The 21,029-nt window shown below is 42.3% G+C and overlaps 2 protein-coding genes across 3 annotated transcripts in view; one reads left to right on the top strand and one right to left on the bottom strand.

The window, feature by feature from the left end:
• On the top strand, positions 1-2,272 carry LOC109417813 (nucleolar protein dao-5). Of its 2 annotated transcripts, none has more exons than XM_062853540.1 (2): positions 1-1,351; positions 1,595-2,272. In XM_062853540.1, the coding sequence occupies exon 1, from the start codon at positions 90-92 to the stop codon at positions 1,329-1,331; it is 1,242 nt and encodes a 413-aa protein (XP_062709524.1). In that variant the 5' UTR covers positions 1-89; the 3' UTR covers positions 1,332-1,351; positions 1,595-2,272. The 2 variants fall into 2 exon arrangements, with proteins under 2 accessions (XP_062709524.1, XP_062709525.1); XM_062853541.1 differs by having other exon boundaries at positions 1-1,355.
• The window catches only part of LOC109417814 (golgin subfamily A member 4), a 42,479-nt gene continuing 23,255 nt past the window's right edge, over positions 1,806-21,029 (bottom strand). Inside the window, exons 2-7 of the mRNA XM_062853539.1 lie at positions 15,988-16,063; positions 15,589-15,926; positions 11,590-15,525; positions 5,156-5,227; positions 4,966-5,088; positions 1,806-4,898 (exon numbers count right to left, since the gene is read on the bottom strand). Of these exons, the coding sequence (XP_062709523.1) occupies positions 4,872-4,898; positions 4,966-5,088; positions 5,156-5,227; positions 11,590-15,525; positions 15,589-15,926; positions 15,988-16,063 (4,572 nt within the window). The 3' untranslated portion in view covers positions 1,806-4,871. The remainder of the gene's footprint in view (positions 4,899-4,965; positions 5,089-5,155; positions 5,228-11,589; positions 15,526-15,588; positions 15,927-15,987; positions 16,064-21,029) is intronic.

Genomic DNA, 21,029 nt, shown 5'->3' with positions numbered 1-21,029 from the left:
CTTAATACTGTCATTTCTTCTCCGTCCACAGCGAATTCTTCATCTACCTCAATCGGCTGGCATTGGACGATTCCAAGTTTGCCATCAACATGGCGACCGTGTTTGCCTCCCGCCAACTGGACGACCTGGTCATAAAGGAAACCAAACTGCGTAATGCCATGCTCACGATCCTGCAGGAGAACTTTCGCACCATAGAGGAACTGAAGCGAGAAGGGGTTAGGAGATTCTACAATTCGGTTACGTTGCTTGGGGAGTATTACAATCGGAAACGGTTCGTCAATGGAAAGCGGATATTGATTCTGGGTCAGAGCTTATTGCTTTTGTTGACGACGGAACTGGAGAAGGAAATCAAAAAATGCGAGGAAACTAGCGGCTACACGATAGATCCGGACTTTGCCAAGTTGATACTGTCGCAGATGACGCTGAATGGGGGAGAGGCAAAAGTGGAGCACCGACAAGAAGTAGATGATCTCAACTACTCGATACGAAAGTGTCTGATCAATGTGTCCAATATGCTGCCCAGGACGAAGGCCTATCTCTTGATGGCTTTGGATTTGTTCTACACGAACTTTAATTTGAGCTCGACTCTCTTGGAGAAGCTTTACGGGAAACATTTATTTGAGCCAGATGAGGACACTTCGACAAAGGGACCGGATTCAGAGAATAAGGTCGATAAAAAGACGGAGAGTTCTGTCCCAAGTCAACCCGCACCGCAGACAAAGTCGAATGATAGCAGTTCAAAAACTGCACCGAAGAAAACTCCAGAAAAGACTGACAATGCAAAAAAGCATACTACTAAGAGCGGAAATTCTGCAAAACCTAGAAAGAAGGAAGTGAAGGCAGATACTGTCAAACCTCCTCCGAATAAGTCACCCATCGCATCACCGAAGAAGCCTTCCACAAATACCACGCGGAAACCTACCGCATGGAACCAGACCTCACCCAAGAAAGACCAACGGGCAAAGCCAGCGTCGGTGCCGAAAACCCCTCCGCAAAGGAAAAACCTTAGCGAAAGACTTAAACCCGTCACGCCGGACCAGAGCTCTCCCAAGAATCACGTGCCCAGTCCGAAACCGGCCAAAACACCGGAAAATCCGTCGGTCCTGAAGCAAAACTGCAAACCGTCCCCGAAAAGTGCCGTAAGCCCTGGCCAGGGCTCCAACTCGCCGGGCAGCACGGTCAACATGAAACTATCGATGCCGAGCCCGCGGAGCAACCACGAGGACAACGTGGAAAATCTCGCCTGGGACGATCTCACGCTGGACGACGAATCGCCACAGAAGCTGCACCCGCACACCAAATCGTTTCTGAACTTTCTGGCGCAAAAGTGAAACGGCCGAACGTAGCGATTGTACGTAAGTTTGCGGTTTGCGGTATGTCCCAACAACTTCGTATAACAAGTGCATGAAATTTTTAAAGGGAAACACATAGTTTCAACAAGATGTCTTACATTTTCTGTGTCTGAATCTCTAAAACATTTCAAGTTTTATGAAGGTCATGGATAAAACTAAAATGTGTTGCTCAGAAATGTTTGCATAATGTTGTTGGTAGAATGCCAGAAAACCGCGAATTAACGTACATTTAATCCGTACAGGTAAACCACAGCATCACCGGAGGCGATGATAGATCAACCAGTTGTGCCTTTCTGTGCATTTTAATCAATTGTCTGTGTTAAATGTCATCTTGTGATATTGCACGTTTGTACGGAGTAAGAGTTTTATTGTATCGTAGTGACGCCAGCCAAAAGGGGAGAAACTCGTACGGGCTTTCTTTCCGATGGAGGATGAAAAAGAAACTAGCAACAATACTGATAAGTGGCATGTAATTCTTTTCAATGATAGTTTTTAGAATTTTTATACTTTTTAATGTCTGTCTGTCGGTTTAAAATTGGATACACATGTTTGTTCAATTTGAAATTGAAAGTGTTTCTCTGCTGCATTTGTCTCTTGAAACTTAAACGATACTTAAAACCTATCAATTGTATAAGTGTATATTAGGATACTAAAATTCGAACAAAGTGAAAACAAAACAAGGGAGATGTAGACTTTTTTTTTAATGATCGCGCGCGGTTTGGAAAATATAAATACGGGCGGCGCACCTAGCGATTTTTAACTATGTTTCACCACAACGTTTGACTGCATCTCTCGTGCTCGGGATAAAATGACAGTTTTAGCACAACGCCCACAAGAGACAAAAAATGTACAACGCATATTTCATTTTGTAGGTTAAAAAGTTATGATTGTAGATAAATAAAAAGAAAGGTTTAAAGAAACTTCAATTGAAGTCGTTAATACATCCGAACGACAATAAACATGTGTAAGAGCTTGGCAAAAATCCTTCGAACCTTTTCAATAGGAGGGTCTGGCATTTGTACGGGTATTTTCCGAAATACATTGGTCTCTGGAATACTGCATCGCTGCAGTATCTATGGTAAGTAGACTTTAAATTGTTACTTGATCACCTTTTGGAAACTCTGAGATCTTCTTTAGTACTTCTGTAAAGCTACTCGGATTTTCTCTCAGAGCAGCCACTCCAGAATTCTTGAAGAATAGCTACTATGGGATTCTGAAACAGTAGGCACTGTTAAACCCTCACGTAATGGATGCAGCAACTTTGAGCAAGATCATCGTTGACTTGGACAAGGACTCCTATAGCCACAGCTGTAAAGGCGTGGGTATTCAGCATGACCATGCTGAGGGCGACGGGTTCGATTCCCAGTCGGTCCAGGAACTTTTCGTAAAGGAAATTTTCTATGACTTTCTTTGGGCATAGAGATAGAGTATCTTCGTGCCTGGTAAACGATATACACATGCACAATGGTCATTGGCAGAGGAAGCTCTCATTTAATAACTGTGGAAGTTCTCAAAGAACACTTATCTAGGAAGCGAGAGGGGACTTTATGCCAAGAAGAAGAAGAAGAAGAATAATAATATTATCATCTGTATTCTTTAATAGCTGCCATTGTTCATTGGCCAGAGGGCAAAATAGCTCATTTTTCTAGTTTTTTTCCTCGAGTGTGAAGTGCTCTTCTTTAAATACAAGATTTTCCATCAATTGATATAAACAAACCGTACCAATCCCAAGAATAATTTATCCATTGAATCATTTACCTAAACCTAACTATCAATATGCATCCAACGGTACACATGAATTCACGTAGCTTCGTGTCAAAATGGACGTTTCTCGACTTCGATAGAAACGAATATTGCACTGTGGTCCGGAAACTTCGTCACAAAATATCACGTTGATTTCCGGCATCAACCGGTTTTGTATGCCTTACTTACAGATAAAGGTGCTGGTGCACTCGTGAATTCATCTGTACCGGCTTCGACATTCATCTCCTCTAGCTAAGTTGTTGCGGGGAACCAATTTATCGAGCCTTACACGTGCAGTCAAACCGTCGTAAGTAAATTCTAGTACGTATACACATTATCATACCATGTGTGTGAGGTTAAGAACAACCAACAGTTTCCGAGCTAGCGAAAGCTACAAAGAGCCCAGTACGAATCTTCGAGGATATTAATCACAACTAAAAACCGATTAGAAAAATATTCTTAGTCCCTCCTCATGTGTTTTTTTATATTAAACCTAAACATTTATATATTGCATCGCAGTAGTTACGTTAAAAACTATACATCTTAAAAGCATTAGATAACAGTAAAATATAAACATATACATACACTTTATAAATCGATCCAGTCACAGGTCGGTGCCACATAGGGTCGGGAGGATTAGCGAAAAAATGCACAACAAATAAACTGCCCCACCATTTTGGATCAAATAACCTATCATAAATACAGTCACGAAACGCATAAGTTTAAAGGGATTGCAGCAGCAGTACTCTTAATCAGGTTGGCATTGCAACAAATAGTAGGTCTTGATTTTTGAAATTGCCTAAAACCTAGATTTGTATTTTGGTGAATTTAAACCACATGCACATAATTAGGTATAAAGATTTGGAAAAAAGTTGAAAGCATAATACCTTCAAAGCAATTGTACAGTGTTTGGAGTCTAGAAGAATCCCTTTTATGTTTTACAGAATGACCAAAAATAAATCGCAGTCTACTGCGCAAGCACTGTGAAACCCCTGCGGCGGCGGCGTGTGGTTTGAGTTACTTTGTTTTTTCCCTAGTCTACTAAGATGAATAATAATATGTGCTCCTTAGGTAGGTAGTTTGTTCTATGAGTTAGTAGACGAGAAGTGGTTGTTTAAATTGGCCTGTCGTACCTTTTGCTTCAAGCTTGCTGCACATCGTTTCTATAAAATTTTGCTGACATCGTAGTTTTGTGGTTCTTTCCCTTTAGCTAATAACCGTAACTTTAACAAGCAGGCTTGCATATGAGCACCATGCTTGCGGTATTTGCACCCATTGGTGGGCATTTCGCTATTTTGCTACAATTTTATAATATTATCGATCTATAACTTCACTCATTCGATTGCGGTAGCCGCGCCCAAAAAATTGGACAGCAGGTAAACCTTTTTCTTCTGAAAGATTTTTGCATCGTATCTTCTGCTAGAATTGAACACATTACTAATCTTTTGTTTCCAGTTTTCTGTTCGCAGACGTTCCATCTGTACCTACAGCTCTCTGGTGTTTTCAAATTCATACCAATTTCGATCAGTTGTGATCACACAACAACTGATTAGCATCGGGACGGTTCATCTGAATTTCAGATGAACACGCTTTCAAGAATGGGGGAGAGCGAGGATATCCGGGGAACGGCGAAGATTAACACATAAGAGATTATATTTACAGACAAACCTTCTGTGCGTGCCCTGTGCCCACCGCACTAGTTAGTTAGTAGTACCGGTGGTGCTTGGGACGGGAAGGATGCAGTAGCTGCTGCTGAACAGCGGTGACTTTTTCCTGCTATAGAAGATTGTTGATCTGTCCCATCTGGAAAGAGAAGAAAAAATGATGCATTATGTCTCAGATGATGACCAATTTGAATGCAGTTGCTTACCAATGACCGACGATGTGCCTCCTTCTCCAGTACGACCTGGGTCTGCTGAGGTGTGAATTTCAGAACGGCTGCTATCACCTTTACCAAGGTGGAATTGTTACCGGTCACGTTACCGCTGAGATACTATGGGAGAAAACATAAATTTATATCGGGTTTTTCATTGCAACGTGGAGGGGTGGATGGAACATACCTGGAACAGAATATTCCGTAAGTACTCGAATTCGGTGTTGGCCGCAATTCCCTCATTATGATGCATTGAAACCTGTAAAGTGGATACATTGTAGGAAGGCTTTAAGAACTGTTCTAACAAAATTGATAGTAATTGTTATCGGTTAACTTTGCCGAAGAAACAACAAAAGTAATCAGATTCGAGAGAGTGTCTTATCAGGTTTGTGTACCACCGAAGACCACATTATCAAGAAGACTTGCAGCACTGCTGAAAATCGGGAGTCACTGCTAGCAGCGCCACTTCGGATGAAGGTGGTACTATTCATAATAGTGTGTGTAAATTTTCATACTCGCACCAATACACTCTTACACTTTTACACAAAGGTATCACCTTAGCTCACCAGGCGGCGGTGCCGTTAGTATGGGAAAATAACAGAGTTGCATGTCTTCTTGATAAAGTAGTCTTCGGTACCATTTAGTGTACCACTAGTAGTGTTTTATATGGATTCTGAGAAATATGAGTTGGAAATTTCATAAGTGTCTTTTCTGTTTTTAACAAATACCTCCAAATGAATGCACATGCACTTGAAATTGTGTGAAGCACAGGCTTTTTTGCACCGCATTTTACATGCCGAAAATTCCAGCATGGAAGAGTTATGTTTCCATTGGTAATTATGTATTTTATCGTACTGTAACGTCCCAAAATATAGTCTGAGCACATGGTATAAATTGCATCACTGCCAACAGCGAAACAACTGTGCGTGTAATATAAGAATACTTGTTTGAAAACATCCCTAAGAGAATACATACCAGGATAATAGACACAATATTATTGTCCGTTGTCTTTCCCAATACATACAGGGGATGGCCAAAATGTTTGGGATAGGCAACTTTTTTTCTCTCACAAAAAAGTTCAACATGCTATAACTTTTTATAGAGCGCATCAAAAAATCTCAAATTTTGACTGTTTGTCATCCTATTGTATGTGCATCATTGGTACAAATTCAGGCTCGATTGATTAATATTTCGCAAAGTTAGAACCGTTCGGATAAAACACCTTTTTTTAGACAACTCATTTTTGAGCTGTCATATCTCGGAAACCAGTAAACCGAATTGAATGAAATTTTGAACGTACACTAGCAATATACAAATGCTTCACAAACTATTAAAACATAGATACTTTTTAAACGTTGAAAAAAGTTATCATAGATTGACACTTTTTGGATTTTTCTCGAAAAAATGTATTTTTTTTACATCAATGTCAATAAATTTTAGTGTTGATATCCAAAGATTTTCCACTACTGTTCTCAAATTATCTCTAATCAGATATATTAGAGCCTATTTAGATTGCAGGAAGAACACATTAAATAATTTTTGTGTGGTATTGTAAATTTTACGTATTTTCCTCTATATGGGAAAAAATTTCAACCCGGTATAACTTAATTCGCCGTGAGAAAATATTACATTTTATACACGTCGTATTAAGTATCAATGTATTGATGATAAACGTTAAAAAATTCATTCAATTCGGTTCACTGCTTTCCGAGATATGACAATTAAAAAAATAGTTGTCTATAAAATAGTGTTTTACGCGAACGGTTCTAACTTCGCGAAAAGTTAATCAATCGAGCCCAAATTTGTAACAATGACGCACATACAATAGGTTGACAAACAGTCAAAATTTGAGATTTTTTGATGCACTCTATGAAAAGTTACAGCATGTTGAATTTTTTTGTGAGAGAAAAAAGTTGCCTATCCCAAACATTTTGCCCATCCCCTGTACATGGATAGTGAAAGCTGAAAATTAGTTCAAAGGCGAGTGTAGCAATGTTGTTGGCAAGCACACATGGTCGAGGTATGACACACAAATTTGCCATTTCATTTTTACTTTTTTAGGTAAATAAGTAACAACACAATAAGTTCGCTTGTCGAAAATATGTATTTGGGACTAACGTCAGGCAGGTATTTATCAGGTATCAGTAGGTCAGCTGTAGAGGCACGTTTTTCCATTTGGGAAATTGTGCCATCGCCATGAACACGAGTCTATTCATCTTCTATCTGAGAAAGAGGAAATGGTATAAAGGATGGGCTGGGGAGATGGGCAGGTAGGGGAGATGTGATAGCCATGTGATAGTTGGGTCGGCAGTGGACAGTCAAAGCTTTAACCAGCATGCTCCAATGCTGCTTAGACAGATTTGTTAGTTACTTTGCCAACTCTACAGATGGTTCAATACAATACAATTTTGTTTGACGACATGACCCCAAACTATTCCACTATTGTTCGTGCTGAGCGGTAGCCCAGGTGTCAATCTAAAGCTTTACCCAACACTTCCATTCCATACCGGAATAACTGGCGCAGGGGCAATGAAGTCATGTGATCATGCATGTGATGCTCCAGTACGAGCTAACTCATCAGCCATTTAATTTCTAGCGATGGAAGAATGGCCAGATACCCATGTACAAGGCGAACGGCTTTTGCTGAATTCAGCTTGTCGATTTGAGTTCGACTACCAAGTGAGTAAGGCTGATGTAGCCTGAGCCACATACGATACCGTATAACATACGTTACTTACTGTTTGAGATATTTCTCTCCAGATAATCAGATGTCCACTATTCCCGGGAAGGCAATTTTGTGGAAGATGTCCTGTATGGAAAAATTACAAGCAATTGTAAGACCACTTGGAGCAAGTACGTCTTTAAAAAGAGACGAACCAACCAAAGACTGAAAGTCTCTATAATATAGCTAAATCAAATCAAGGACCTCTTTGTCCCAAACCACCAAAAGTGGAAACAATGAAGTGTGTGTTGATCATCGGTTCACAGGAGCTTCCTCTAGTAAGCCCAGTATCCATAGGCGCCATATAAGCTTTCTTGATTTTGAACTCAATTTGAGGTGTCTAGGAAAGCTTCGAGTGAAGAATAACTCCAATGTACTTTACCTAAAAAGTCACATCGATTTCAGAATCAAAAAGACGCAAAAGTCGAACGCCATTACGGTTCACTTCATGGTTCACTTCCATGAAAAGAACAATAGATGTTTTATTTGTATGGCGTATTTAGTACGAGATTCCACAAAAGTGGTGACAAGATTCCCCATTGGGGCATCCACAAACAGCATAGCCAGATTAACATCACGGAGGGGGTAGTCGACAATGCGATCTAAGCATTCCAGAAGAAAAGACGTCAAACTTAGAAAACTGAAACTTGAAAACAGGATTTGAAAGCAGCGAAAGTGCCTACTCAATTGATTTTAAAGCTATGATACTATTCCAGAACCTCCTCATCAGATGAAGTGCAATCGCCATTTGGCAAACGAAGTTCGTTCCTTTGATTCCGCAAGAATTTTGTTCAACCGGCTGACTTCACTGAAACTGGAAACATTTGTATAAAGGTTTTTCCAGCCGGATCATTAAACAAACCGAAGAGCTTTCTGGAAGGCTTGCGAACCGCCATGAAAGCCGAACATCGTCTGTTCTAACTCCTGCTACATTGCTTCCTGAACTTCACCAAATCAGAGTTCCACGGAGGGGTTCCTCTTGTGATCTTCATGGACCGCAGATGACAAGCTTCTAGGAAAGCTTTCATGATGAAGTCTGTTGTACAGCTTCCGCTCGATAACTGGCAGGCCCCTGGCATCAATGAAATTTATCGTAGCCAACATCTAACTGCCTTATACTCATATTCGTGCAAATTGAAACGAGCGTGTAATCAACAAGCGCAGCTTTTGTTTGATGTTGTGAGCCACACACGAAATCACATTCACAATGCGTGTTTGTTGGGTTGCTTTATTTAACTAATCGCATGCTCCTCTTACCGTGCATTAATATTAAAGCGAGTTTGAAGTGTTTTGTGATCATAAGCGGTGGAAAAAATGATTCCAAAAACTGATCAACAAACCAAAATAAACGTTAAACAAAAAATTGTTGATGTTTTCGCATTTGACAGTGGGCGCTATTTATTAGCGCCCAGTGGGGTGACACAGCTGTCAAACTCGGTACATCGCCGCTTCACCCATCATCGTTTTTGGTACGGCGCGTTTTGGTACCCACTTTCTGGTCGGTTTACCCTAACTTGTTCCTGATTTTCGGGTGTGTGGCTCGTGTGTTGCTAGTGCTTATTTCGGAAATTACACATTTCGAACGAACTTGTTGTTTTTTATGATTGTTTCTTTTTCTTTATCACTTTGCACGATATTATATGTAGCAGCAAGCAGTGTCGATGTTTCCAGCGCATTTTTTCCATGAATTAGGCAATCAAAACAAAAACATTGGACGCCATGTTTAATCGAATGCTGGGTAGATGATTTCGGCCCTTCGTCATCCCCCTGTTAGCGCCCAAGACATCCTGTCTACCATGATTCCAATGCATTGATATAGGCCGTGTCATGGGCCTGATAACTGGGCTTTGTCGACAGCCCAGTGAGCGAGCGCCGCTCGATAACTGGACTGAGCTTCCGGAGCCGGAGGCTATTGTTATATTTTGTTTTGTTTACCGATTTGTAAAATGTGAGGTTATATTTCGCTTATTTTTGACAGATAACTGCTTTTTAACTCGACTTTGCCCCAGTTATCGAGCGCCCAGTTAAAAAGCAGTCCAGTTAAACAGCAGTCAGTTATCGAGCGGATGCTGTAGTTTCAACGGCATCATCTAAATCCCTTGGAGTGTCAATGTATGGTTAGATGATTGTTTGGCTACAAACAAATCAGTAAAGAAATCCCAGTTACAGCATCCGCTCGATAACTGACTGCTCTTTAACTGGACTGCTTTTTAACTGGGCGCTCGATAACTGGGGCAAAGTCGAGTTAAACAGCAGTTATCTGTCATAAATAAGCGAAATTTAACCTCACATTTCTCCAGTCCAGGGGTCTCCAATTAGCCTAGTGGTTAAGGCTTTGGATCGCCAATCCGGAGACGGCGGGTTCAATTCCCGTTCCAGTCGGGAACATTTTATCGACTCCCTGGGCATAGTGTATCATTGTACTTGTCACACAATGTACAAATTCATGCAATGGCAGGCAAAGAAAGCCCTTCAATCAATAACTGTGGAAGTGCTCTAAGAACACTAAGTTGAAGAGAGCAGGCCTAGTTCCAATGCGAACGTCGAGCCATAATGAAGAAGAAGAAGAAGAACCTCACATTTTACAAATTGGCAAACAAAACAAAATATAAAAATAGCCTCCGGCTACGGAAGCTCAGTCCAGTTATCGAGCGGAAGCTGTAGTTGACCGGTTAGTTAAAACGCAAAGTTTACGTAGTAACATTTAAATGTTCAAAAAAGATATATGGTACACCGGGGCAAGTTGAAACGGGTGGGGCAAGATGAAACAACGGGTTAACATGATGTTATTGAATGATGGTAAACAGCTTGAATGCCAAAACACATAGTTTTTAAATAAAAAGTCGAGTCAAGTACAAGACACTGAAGACGACCTTACAGTTGAGGTCGAAATACGTATCTGTCAAAGGATGCAAATTCTTAGTGGAATTCAAAGGAACAGTAATTAACGCGATTTTCTTTTTATTTACAGATATTCCCCTAACAAGCCCAGGTTAATCATCAACATAGTTTTTGATTCAAAAAATGTTTCGGCGACAGAAAAATTTCCAAATTGTATTGAAAACTATTTCAAAACTTCGTGTTTCATCTTGCCCCACCCGTTTCAACTTGCCCCGGTGTACCTTAGCAATGATCAACTAAAGATTCTTCCACATGCCAATAGATCACTAAAATAACTAAAACGGCCGGTATGATATGAACAGATAGCGCCACCGTAGCCGTGTGTGTTTGACGTAACTCGACTGCTGTCACTGTGTTACCGTCCATATACGGTGGCGTTTTTGTTTAGATGCGGTGAGTAGCGGAAAAGTCGGCTTCAATAATCCATTAGTCAGCTAGTGACTAATTCTACTAGAGCAAAGCGTTATGTCTAACACTTCCTCTCTAGCAGGTACCATGAATGTTGGGCGGTTGCGCATGTTAAGTAATCCAAGATCTCTACTACTTAAGTATTCCATCAAAAGCGGCGCCTCTCAAATTAATGTCTGAGGTGCCCCAGATGATCACTGTCAAATATAAACAGAAGTGCTTTTGAAATGCAGTATGCGATTACTTGTTTGGAAGCATCCGTAGGGATGGTTCGTCATGCGGTAAATAAATCGAACAATAATGTGCTAGTTATAGTTCAGAAAGGAGTGTAGCAACGATTGTGTTGTACACCTGCTCGAGGCATGCCACACGAGTTAGCCATTACATTTTTTTATTAAATGAAACTAATAAGCGCCGAGTTCACCTAAGTAGTTACCTAAATTAAAAATTCTCCTTACGAAAGTAAGGTTCTCGGACAAAGCCACTTGGGCTGTACCATTATGTAGAAGTTTGCAAACGCTGCTGCTCTTTTATGCTGACAATCTAAGCTATATAGAACTGCATATTATTGTACATCGATAGCCACTTACCAACGTCTCATCCAACTGTCGCGACAGCTTCTCAACCTGCAGCTTCAACCGCTCGTTCGACTGTTCCAGAATCAGATAGTTTTCACACTTTTGCTCCAGGAACAAGTTCCTGTTGGACACGTCCTGCACTTCGTGCATAATCTTTTTCAGTTTGTTCTCCAGCTCTTCCTTCCTGCTGCGCATCTCTTCCAGTGCTTTGCCCCGTTCCTCTAGCTGTTGATGATCGTCCACTGTTCCGCTGGGATTCTGACGTAACTGCTCTATCTCCGCATGAAACCGTTGTACGTTCTGCTCCGTCTCCGCACTAAAACCATCAAACTTATCCTTCAACTTGGAGTGTTGCTCTACCAGTTCCAATTTCTCCGCCATGGCGACATTCAACTCACTTTTCAGCTCATCCAAGTCTCGTGCAAAGTTTTCGTTTTCGAGCTTTAACTCATTCGCACTCTGCAGCTCCTTCTTCAGTCGACTGATTTCCTCGACGACTTCGCTTTGCCGCTCCCGCATAGTTTTGTTCTCCTGCTCAAGATCACTTAGCGCAGTCTGCTCCTTATTTTTGACTTCCTCCAGCTCAGTCTTGGTTTGTTCAAGCTCGTTTTGCAGCGCCGTTTGGGCCTTCGTTGCTTCTTCTAGTTTGGTTTCTAAATTTTTCCGCTCTTCGGCACTCCGACTGGTGAGTTCGTCGTGTTTCGCCTTTTCAGCTTCACTAGCGGCCGACAGCTCGATGACCTTCTTATCGGCTTCAGCCTTGCCATGCTCCACTGTCAGAATTTTGGCTTTCAGCTCGTGTTCTTTCCCAACAAATTCGTTGATCAGTTTTTTAATCTCTTGATCCTTTTCTTCTACACCAGTTTCTATTTGACTTAGTTTGGCTTTTAGGCTGCTGATTTCGGATTCCTTCGTCCCTAGCGTCGCTTGCAGCTTGGAACTCTCTTCTTTTACTGTGTGAAGTTCTCCTTCCAGTTGTTTGATGAGGGTGTTGAGGTATTCGTTTTCGATTTTGATCTCCTCGTATGATTCTAGTTTCTTTTCCAGATCTGTGGCATTCTTACTGAAGGATTGCTTCTCTTCGTTCGCTTTTTTGATCAGGGATTCCAGCTCGGACAATCGATTTTGGTTGCTGTTCTTCATGGCGTCGATTTCTTTGTGGAGAGCTTCATTCTGTTCCAGGATAGTCTGCTTTTCCTGCTCCAATTTGGCCTTCAACTCGCCTTGTTTACCCTTCAAATATTCGTTTTCTGCTCGAACCTTATCGATTTCCGCCTTTAGTACATCACATTCTTCCGATAGCTTTTGTTTTTCCTCTTCTAATGACGCAGTTGATGTCCTTAATGTTGCTAACTCCTCGGTCAAACAATTGTTGTTATCTAGCACACAAAGCTTCTCCTTTTCCTTGGCTTCTAGCTGATCTTGAAGTGACCTATATTGATGGTCAAGTAGCTCCTTCTCATTGAACAGCTTGGCATGATCTCCGGTACATTGATTCAACTGGTCAGTTGCTGTTTTGACTTTCTCCTCTAGTTCCTGGCACTTCTTCTTCAAGTCTTCGACGTTCGCATGTGATTCTTTAGACTTTTTCTTCTCATGTTTCAGTGCGGTTTCGGCCTCTTGCAAAGCAGTTTGCAGCTTCTTGATCTCCTCGGAAGTTCTTCGATTGTTCTCCTCCAGTAGGCAATTCTTATCTGCCAGTTGAGAGTTCTCACATTCGACTTGCTGCAACTTGGTTTCGCTTTCCTTGATCTTTGCCTGCCACTTATGTGTATTTTCCTTGTCTGCTTTGCTCTTGGCTTCGGAGTGCTGACGCTGTAATCGTTCAATCTTTTCTTCCAATGTTTGTTTCTCGTTCAGAATAGCCGAATGTGAGTTCTTAACATCTTTGAGCTGCTCCTCCAATCGACCGATCTCTTGCAGAATGTTGGTAACTTGCGCTTTGAGTTCCGTCTTTTCTCGAATCTCTCGTTCGAGGGTCTTTTCCAAGTCCTTCTTCTCGTTTCGCAGCGTTTCTACTTTGCCTTTGAGAGTCGTTGTTTCTGTCGCCAAATCTTCCTTTTCCTTTTGAACTGCATCCAGCTTCTCCACCACTTCATCGCGTTCCTCACTTAGCTTTCTGTTTTCTTCCGATTTTAGCTCTATCACTTGATTCAAATCGCGTGTAGTTTCCAGGAGACGCTCTTCGGCTTGAGCTAAGCTAGATCTCATAGACTCCTGCAAAGTCTCCAAAGCCTCGGACTCGGAGTTTTCGTTGATAATTTTCATATTCCGAATTTCTTCCGCAAGGGATGCTTTTTGTTGGAGCAAGCTGTTCATCTCCTGCTTGCAGTTCTTGATGTCCGATTGCAACTGTTCGTTTTGCGACTTGAGGCTGCCCTTCTCTTCCGTTATTTTCTTGAACTTTGAGTTGACTTTCTCTAGCTTCTCCTTGAACTGCTTCAACTCAGAAGTGAGATGATTATTCTGGTCAAAAACTTCCTTCAGACTGGCTTCATTGCTCGCCCGATCTTTCTCGTGTACTTCCTTAGCAGCATCTAGAGCCTTTGTGACCTCAATTAGGCGCTCACTATCGAGAGAAATCGTTTTCTTCAGTCTAATAATCTCATCTTCTTGTTCGATTAGCTTTTTGTTCCTTGCTTCTAGTTCCTTTTGAGTTGATAGTAGTTTGGACTCCTCTTCGGTATGAGCAGTTTCTAGTTTTTGTATTTGGCATTGGAGTTCTTGAATAGAGATCTCTTTATCAGAGATAGTTTGTTGAAGCTGTTGCAAGTTAAGCTGTACTTCAGTATTATTCTTTTCGCGTTCATTCTGCTCCGAATGTGCTTTCTCCAGTTGTCCTAATGTCGAATCAATTTTCTTCTGCATCTCGTCCTTACAAACAGAAAGTTCTTCAATCTGAGCTTTGAGGTTTTCAACTTCTTCAGTGCTGCTTAAACTCTTGAATATTTCCTCCAGTTCCCGAACTTTGGCTGATAAAGCTTCCTTCTCGCTGAGCACCTTTTCTAATTTTTCAGTAGATTCTTCGATATTCTTAGAAAGGTCGCTCTTCTCCTGCTCCAAATTGATGGTGATCGTTTTCATTCGATGCTTTTCCTTTTCCAGCTCAAGAATTTTCCTCTCAAATTCTACAAATTTGGACTCCAATTTATTCTTCTGTTCATTGCAAGTAGCCACCGTACTATCAAGATCCTTCACTCTTTTCTCAGCGGCCGCCAATTTGTTCTTCAAATCGGCAACTTCTTTTCCCAGCACATCTTTATCTACCAGCACTTGCTTCATATTTTTTTCGATGCTTTGCAGTTGTTCCTTAAGCTTTCGCACTTCATTTTCTTTACTCTCCAATTCTGAATGAATTGCCATTTTGTTTTCTGCTACCGACAAAGCATGCTCTTCCTCTCGCATCTTCAGCATGGCGACTTCCTGGCTTAACGCTTCCTTCAACTTTATCTCTTCGCTCAGCCTGGCTTCTAAGGCCTTCAATTTCTCTTCCAATCCACCTTCGTCCGCCGTTAACGAAATCAAATCCTTTTCAGATTTGGCTGTTTCGTCCGCCCCATCACCAACGGCTTCCAGTTTGGTTTTCAGCGTCTTCACCACACACTGGAGCTCGTCGATTTCCATCCGCAGTGCCGAGTCGAGGTGAGCCTTGGCTTGCTGTTCCAGTGAGCATTGCTCTCGAAGTTCACTAATCCTTCGCAGCGCCTTGTCCTGGGTTTCTACCAGCACCGATCGCGCCTTGCTGTTATCCTTCTCCAGGTCCCGATAGCGACGAGCCAGTTCGGTGTATCGTTCTCGATACTTTTGGTACCGATCCAGAGCTTTCTTGTAGGCTTGGAAGAGTTTCTCTTTGCTTACGAGATCCAGCTGACCGTTGGTAGCAGCAGCGCCGGAAACCGATTCGGTTTCGCTCGCTGAAACATCGATGTCCGTTTCGAGGTGGTAGACCTGAAAAAGTGAGAAGTTGGAAAAATCAGCTAATCTAACATCGTTTTATGACATGTAACTTACAGCAGGTGAATCATAGGCCGGTAACCGGAAGGAAACATCGCTTGCCATGGAGGAGTTGGACAACCGGCGGGATCTGTTGACGGTCGGTGAGACGCCATTGTTGTGAGCGATGCTACTGCTGCTACTGTTGGCCATATTCCCACCGGTCAGGTTAGCGAAGAAAGATCCACTGCTGAAACTGGCGTTACCACTGCTGGCATTGGCTGTGGTAGATCCCACCGAGGTGCTGTTGCTACTATTGTTGCCAAGCGTATTGTTGGTGACTTGGCTCGGTGCTACCGGTGTGCTGGTGCTGCTCAGCGTTTGAGATTTACGTAACGGTGAATTTTGAGGTGTGTCTAGTTGAGATAAATGAGATGCTTGAGAGGGATGGTACATTATACCTTCACGACCACTTACCATCTTCAGTAATGCTGAAAAAGTTTTCGCTGCCTGATACTTCCGACGTAGTTGAAGAAGCGGAGCTTACAGCAGCCTGAAATGGAACAAATTATATGATGTCAGTATTTGATTTATCGTGAGTAAGACTAGAACAGTTTATTTTTTGAAATGTTACAATCACAAGGCCACCGAAGTAGCCAAATATTTATATTGAATTTTCAGTTAGTCTGAAATCAAACGACATAGAAACATGAATTCTAAGATGCCTAAAAGCCCCATTCTACGAAAATGCCGCATACTGATAAATTGTCTTAGCTGAGTCTACTCTACTACACCTAGTAAATTGCATTCAGAAAAAAAACTGAAATTCGTTTTGTGTGGCTATGATAATACTTGGTTCAAAAATTCTTCAAGAATATTTTTATAGTTTTTTTTTCAGAATGCAACAAAGAAGATTCCAAAAAAAATTTGATTTTTTTTAAATTTTTATTTAGTTTATGAATTTACTGAAAAGCATTGATACATTCTAAAGTCTATTATCGAAACACTCCGGATTTTCCTTGAATACTTCTTCGATGCTTCCACAAATTTTAAAAGCCCTATCAAAAATTAGCATGGGAAAATAGTTTCAGAATTCTCATTGATTAATCACATAAAAAATACATTTTTAGTTTTGGCAGGATACTTTTACGTTGCCAAAATTCTGCAAAGTATTGCAAGTAACATTGTCAATTTTGACACATTTTTGATTATTAAACATCAAACTCTTGATAATTGTCTAAATTATCTTTCATAGGTGCTTATGATTAGGTGATTATGACTAGATTTTGCATTCTAGTAGAGCAAGTATATGTCGAATCTACCTTGTCACACAGAAGTCACGTTGTCTAGCTAATCAAAGAAGTAATCAGTTTTCGTCCAAAATGTCGAATCAAGCCGCATTGACGTCAACAAATACATAATCATGATTATCAATTGACATTTTTCGATTATTTTGATGATTAGTTCATGACATTTATCTTAAATTACGAAAAAGTACGGTTTTCCGTGACTTTCTCGTAGCACTGGTCTAACCGCACAAGTTTTTCATATACCATATTCTTAGGTTCAACTTCTAAAATGGTAATTAACTTAAAATGGAAGTTGAAGGTAGTTGAATTTAGATATGTCGAAATGACATTTTCAGCACTGACTAAATCTTTAGGAAATTTGATACGTTTGTAAAGTAGTTGTGGCGTATGTAATATAGTTTCAAGAATTTTCCATGAATGGGAGAATTCAATTCATGGAAAATTCTTCGATTGTTGCATGGAGTGTGTTACGTTTGCATTAAGTCGTATTTATGTATCGTATGCTATACTCTGGCTTGTGAAACTGTCCCTAAATTTTATGTGCACTTGTAGCGCCTCAAACATTTCAAGAGCGATCCAGGACAAAACACGGAAGCCGTCCCCTAACACGGACATCAAATTGTAGACGGTCTTGTGTTGTTGCCCAAATCAGTATGCCCCCTTTTTTTTCCTTCTAAACCATAGGGGGATAATCTGCTCAACAGACACCCTAACAGAAGGTTAGGGTAGTGTAGGTCTGACAGGCCGTCTTCTACAACAAAAGTAAAATCCAGGACTACTCTCTTCTCGTACCCACTAAACCATTCCTATGGTCGCCAAACCCTACGTCTCTCCGGAACCACCAAGAAGGTATTGCTTCAGAGAGGGGCTAGTGCACATCGCACCCACAAGGTTAGCTGCGTAGCCTGCAGCAACGAACATCGATGACTCGCTTTGGAGAGTCCATCACGGTAGCATGCTGACGCTTAGCCAGTTTCCCGAGTGGTCCTCGCCACTCCCTTTGTCCTCGGAAGGCGGGCAGGGTCAACCCCGCCCGCGCCCTACTGCTGAGCGGACATCAAGAACTGATGCCCACGTGCAACCCGATCTGACCTGCCCGTAAGGAAGGGTATCACTACCTGTTCGAGCCCAGCGGTGTGGGTCGAAAAAGCAGTGGACTGTATGGTCAATTTGCGGGGGCAAACACGGCGGAACACTTCGCGACGGGAGGATCACTCTCGCGGAAGGGGATTTGGCAAGGGCCAACTTTTCTTGGTTTTAGGAAAACGGAAACCGACGGCTACGCTTAGACACTATACATTTATTCTTTCTTCTTTTCTACATTAGTTTTGTAATTTTAACTTTCACTGCTGCGGCTGTGACCGATCGGTAGTGCGGTTGAAACTTGTCTGATGCAACCGTTGCGGCTGCTGTTGGTTGGAGGTCGGTGAGGAAAACGAAGCGACATACGTTCGCTGTGTCGAACTGGGTAGCGGACGCGTGGCGCACGCTGATTGGGTGTAGGGTTTTCATGTTTGCTTGCTTGCAGTGGTTCTCGCTTCCGTCGGGAGACGGAACACTACCCTTCAGGCCCTATCAGATGCACCCGTAGGTTGCAGACAGCAGGATCTCACCTACCCCGACCCTTGCCGGGGACCCCTTTCCAACCGCGGGCTCGGATCCAACCCAGTAGACCGACGCCACGACAGCACCGCTACCGGGACTTCCTCTCCGCGGCCACTTAATCGTTGTAAGGGTCGATCTCGACCGCAGGGCACCGGTATGACCTACGAAGCCGACTCCGAACCCCTGGACCACCTCTTGTACTGCATCTGGACTAGCCATTCTCCGAGTCCACGCGCCACCTCCTCTGTAGCTCCCAGACGATGTGGGTAATAGCCGTTGAAACGGCGTTCCAGCCAAACTCATCCCTACACATCCTCTGGACCAAGTTGTCCGGAGTTGCGTCCTCCCCGCATGTGGCAAGCATGCGGTCACGCATTGTGCGAAAACGCGGGCACACGAACAAAACGTGTTCCGCCGTTTCCTTTAAACCATTGCACACTGGGCATTCGGGAGAATCCGCATGCCCGAAACGGTGTAGATACTGTCGGAAGCAACCATGACCTGTAAGGACCTGTGTCAGGTGGAATGTGACTTCCCCATGGCGCCTATTAATCCAACTATCTACCCTCGGTATCAACCTATAGGTCCACCTTCCTTTGGTGGAACTGTCCCACGCGCGCTGCCATTTGACCATAGAGGCCATCCTGACAGTCCTGCGTATGCCTCTTGTGCCGCGCATTTCGAAGCACTCCATGTCCTCACTGGTAAGAATGCTGATAGGCACCATACCAGTAATGACGCAGAGAGCGTCGTGTGACACGGTACGGTACGCGCTCGCAACCCTCAGGCACATAAGCCTGTAAGTACTTTCCAGCTTCCGTCGGTAGCATTTAGTACTTAGCGCGGTGCCCCACGCCGGGCCGCCATACCTAAGTATGGATGTAGCAACACTAGCCAGAAGCTTGCGCTTACTTGCGTACACCGCAGAGCTATTGGACATCATCCGGGACAGTGCCGCAATAGCTGTGGAGGCTCTTTTACAGGCATAATCGACGTGGCTACCGAAGGTAAGCTTATCGTCGATCATCATGCCCAAGTGTTTGACGGAGCGCTTTGACAGGATAGTACAGTCTCCTACACTGATCTCCGTCTGCTGCTCCGACTTCAGGTTGTTAACAACCGTCACCTCTGTCTTGTGGTGAGCCAGCTCCAGTTTCCTGGACCGCATCCACGCCTCCACAACCTTAATCGAGTGGTTGGTAGTCAACTTTACCTCCTCGATCGTTTCACCGTAGACTTCGAGCGTAATGTCGTCGGCAAATCCGACAATCACCACTCCCACTGGATACTCTAACCTCAACACCTCGTCGTACATGACATTCCATAACACCGGACCCAGGATGGAACCTTGCGGGACTCCTGAGGTTATGTGAAAGCACTTCCGACCCACCTCCGTGTCGTAGACTAGTACACGATTCTGAAAGTAACTTCCGAGAATTTTGTACAGGTACTCCGGTATCCCCAGACGCAGGAGCGCATCGGCAATAGCAGACCAGCTGGCGCTATTAAACGCAGTATGCCCCCTTAGGATTAGAAATTCCTAGACCAAACACAAGCTATGTAAGCAACCATGGCTGCGCACAAGAAGGCAATCCGCCAGAAGAAATACGGTTACAGGATTGACTGATGGACCAAGAACAAAAATGAAACCTCCGTCATCCTCGGATTGGACTACGTTATCTATTTAGATAACTGGGCACAATTAATGTTGTGTGTTGCATGTTTGTGTTTTATGCATTTGTAATGTTCCATTTTATTGTTCGTATCTAGTTCCCAAGCGTGGGGCCCGATACGGAAAATAAAATGAGCATTCGTAAGGTTTCAATTTATTCGTTACAAATACTTCCAACGATTTCTTCTCAAGTATCTCTTCAAGGATTTCTGCGAGAATATCTTTGAGGATATTTCTTACGATTTATCTAGTAGTTACTTAAAGGACTTTTACAAAAACAATTCTCTTAGATTTCCTTCAGAACTTTTTCCAGGGATTGCTTCAGAAATTCTTATAAACATAGATTAAGGAATATTTACAATGATTCCTTCAGTAAGTCCTCCAAGTATATCGTTAGGAATTTCTTCAACCATTCCTTCAGCAATATCTCTACGGATTTCTGCATAAAGCGTTCCAAGGAATTTGTCATGAAGTCCTTCAAGGCTTCCTTCAGATTAACCTTAACGAAGTTCTCCAATGATTCCCTTTGAGATTTCTCTAAGGAGGAATCTTGCAGGAGTTTCTTACGGAAAAATATCTTTGATTTCATGAGATCATGCTTAGAGCCATATCTGAATGAATCTTTGAGAGGTTTTCGAGTGGAGTTTTTTGTTAGAAATTCCCGAAGGAATCCTTGTACAAATACTTGTGAGAAATTTAAGAGGAATATCTAAAAGAATCCTTGAAGAATCTTCTAGATGAATTCTAAAATGTATTTCGGAAAGAATCATTGGGTTGATTTTGAAGATACCTTTGATGATATTCCTGAAGAATGACTACACAAAAAACTTTATGAAATCAAGTATAACATGTGAACAGGGCCCAAGAGTTTTCTAGTAAACAAACATTTTTTTGTCTCATCTCGGTCCACCCACACACACCTATATCTACTA

This window comes from Aedes albopictus, chromosome 2 (assembly GCF_035046485.1).
Source record: "Aedes albopictus strain Foshan chromosome 2, AalbF5, whole genome shotgun sequence".
Classification (NCBI taxonomy): Eukaryota; Metazoa; Arthropoda; class Insecta; order Diptera; family Culicidae; genus Aedes; species Aedes albopictus.
This window is presented reverse-complemented; position numbering and strand designations above follow the sequence as displayed.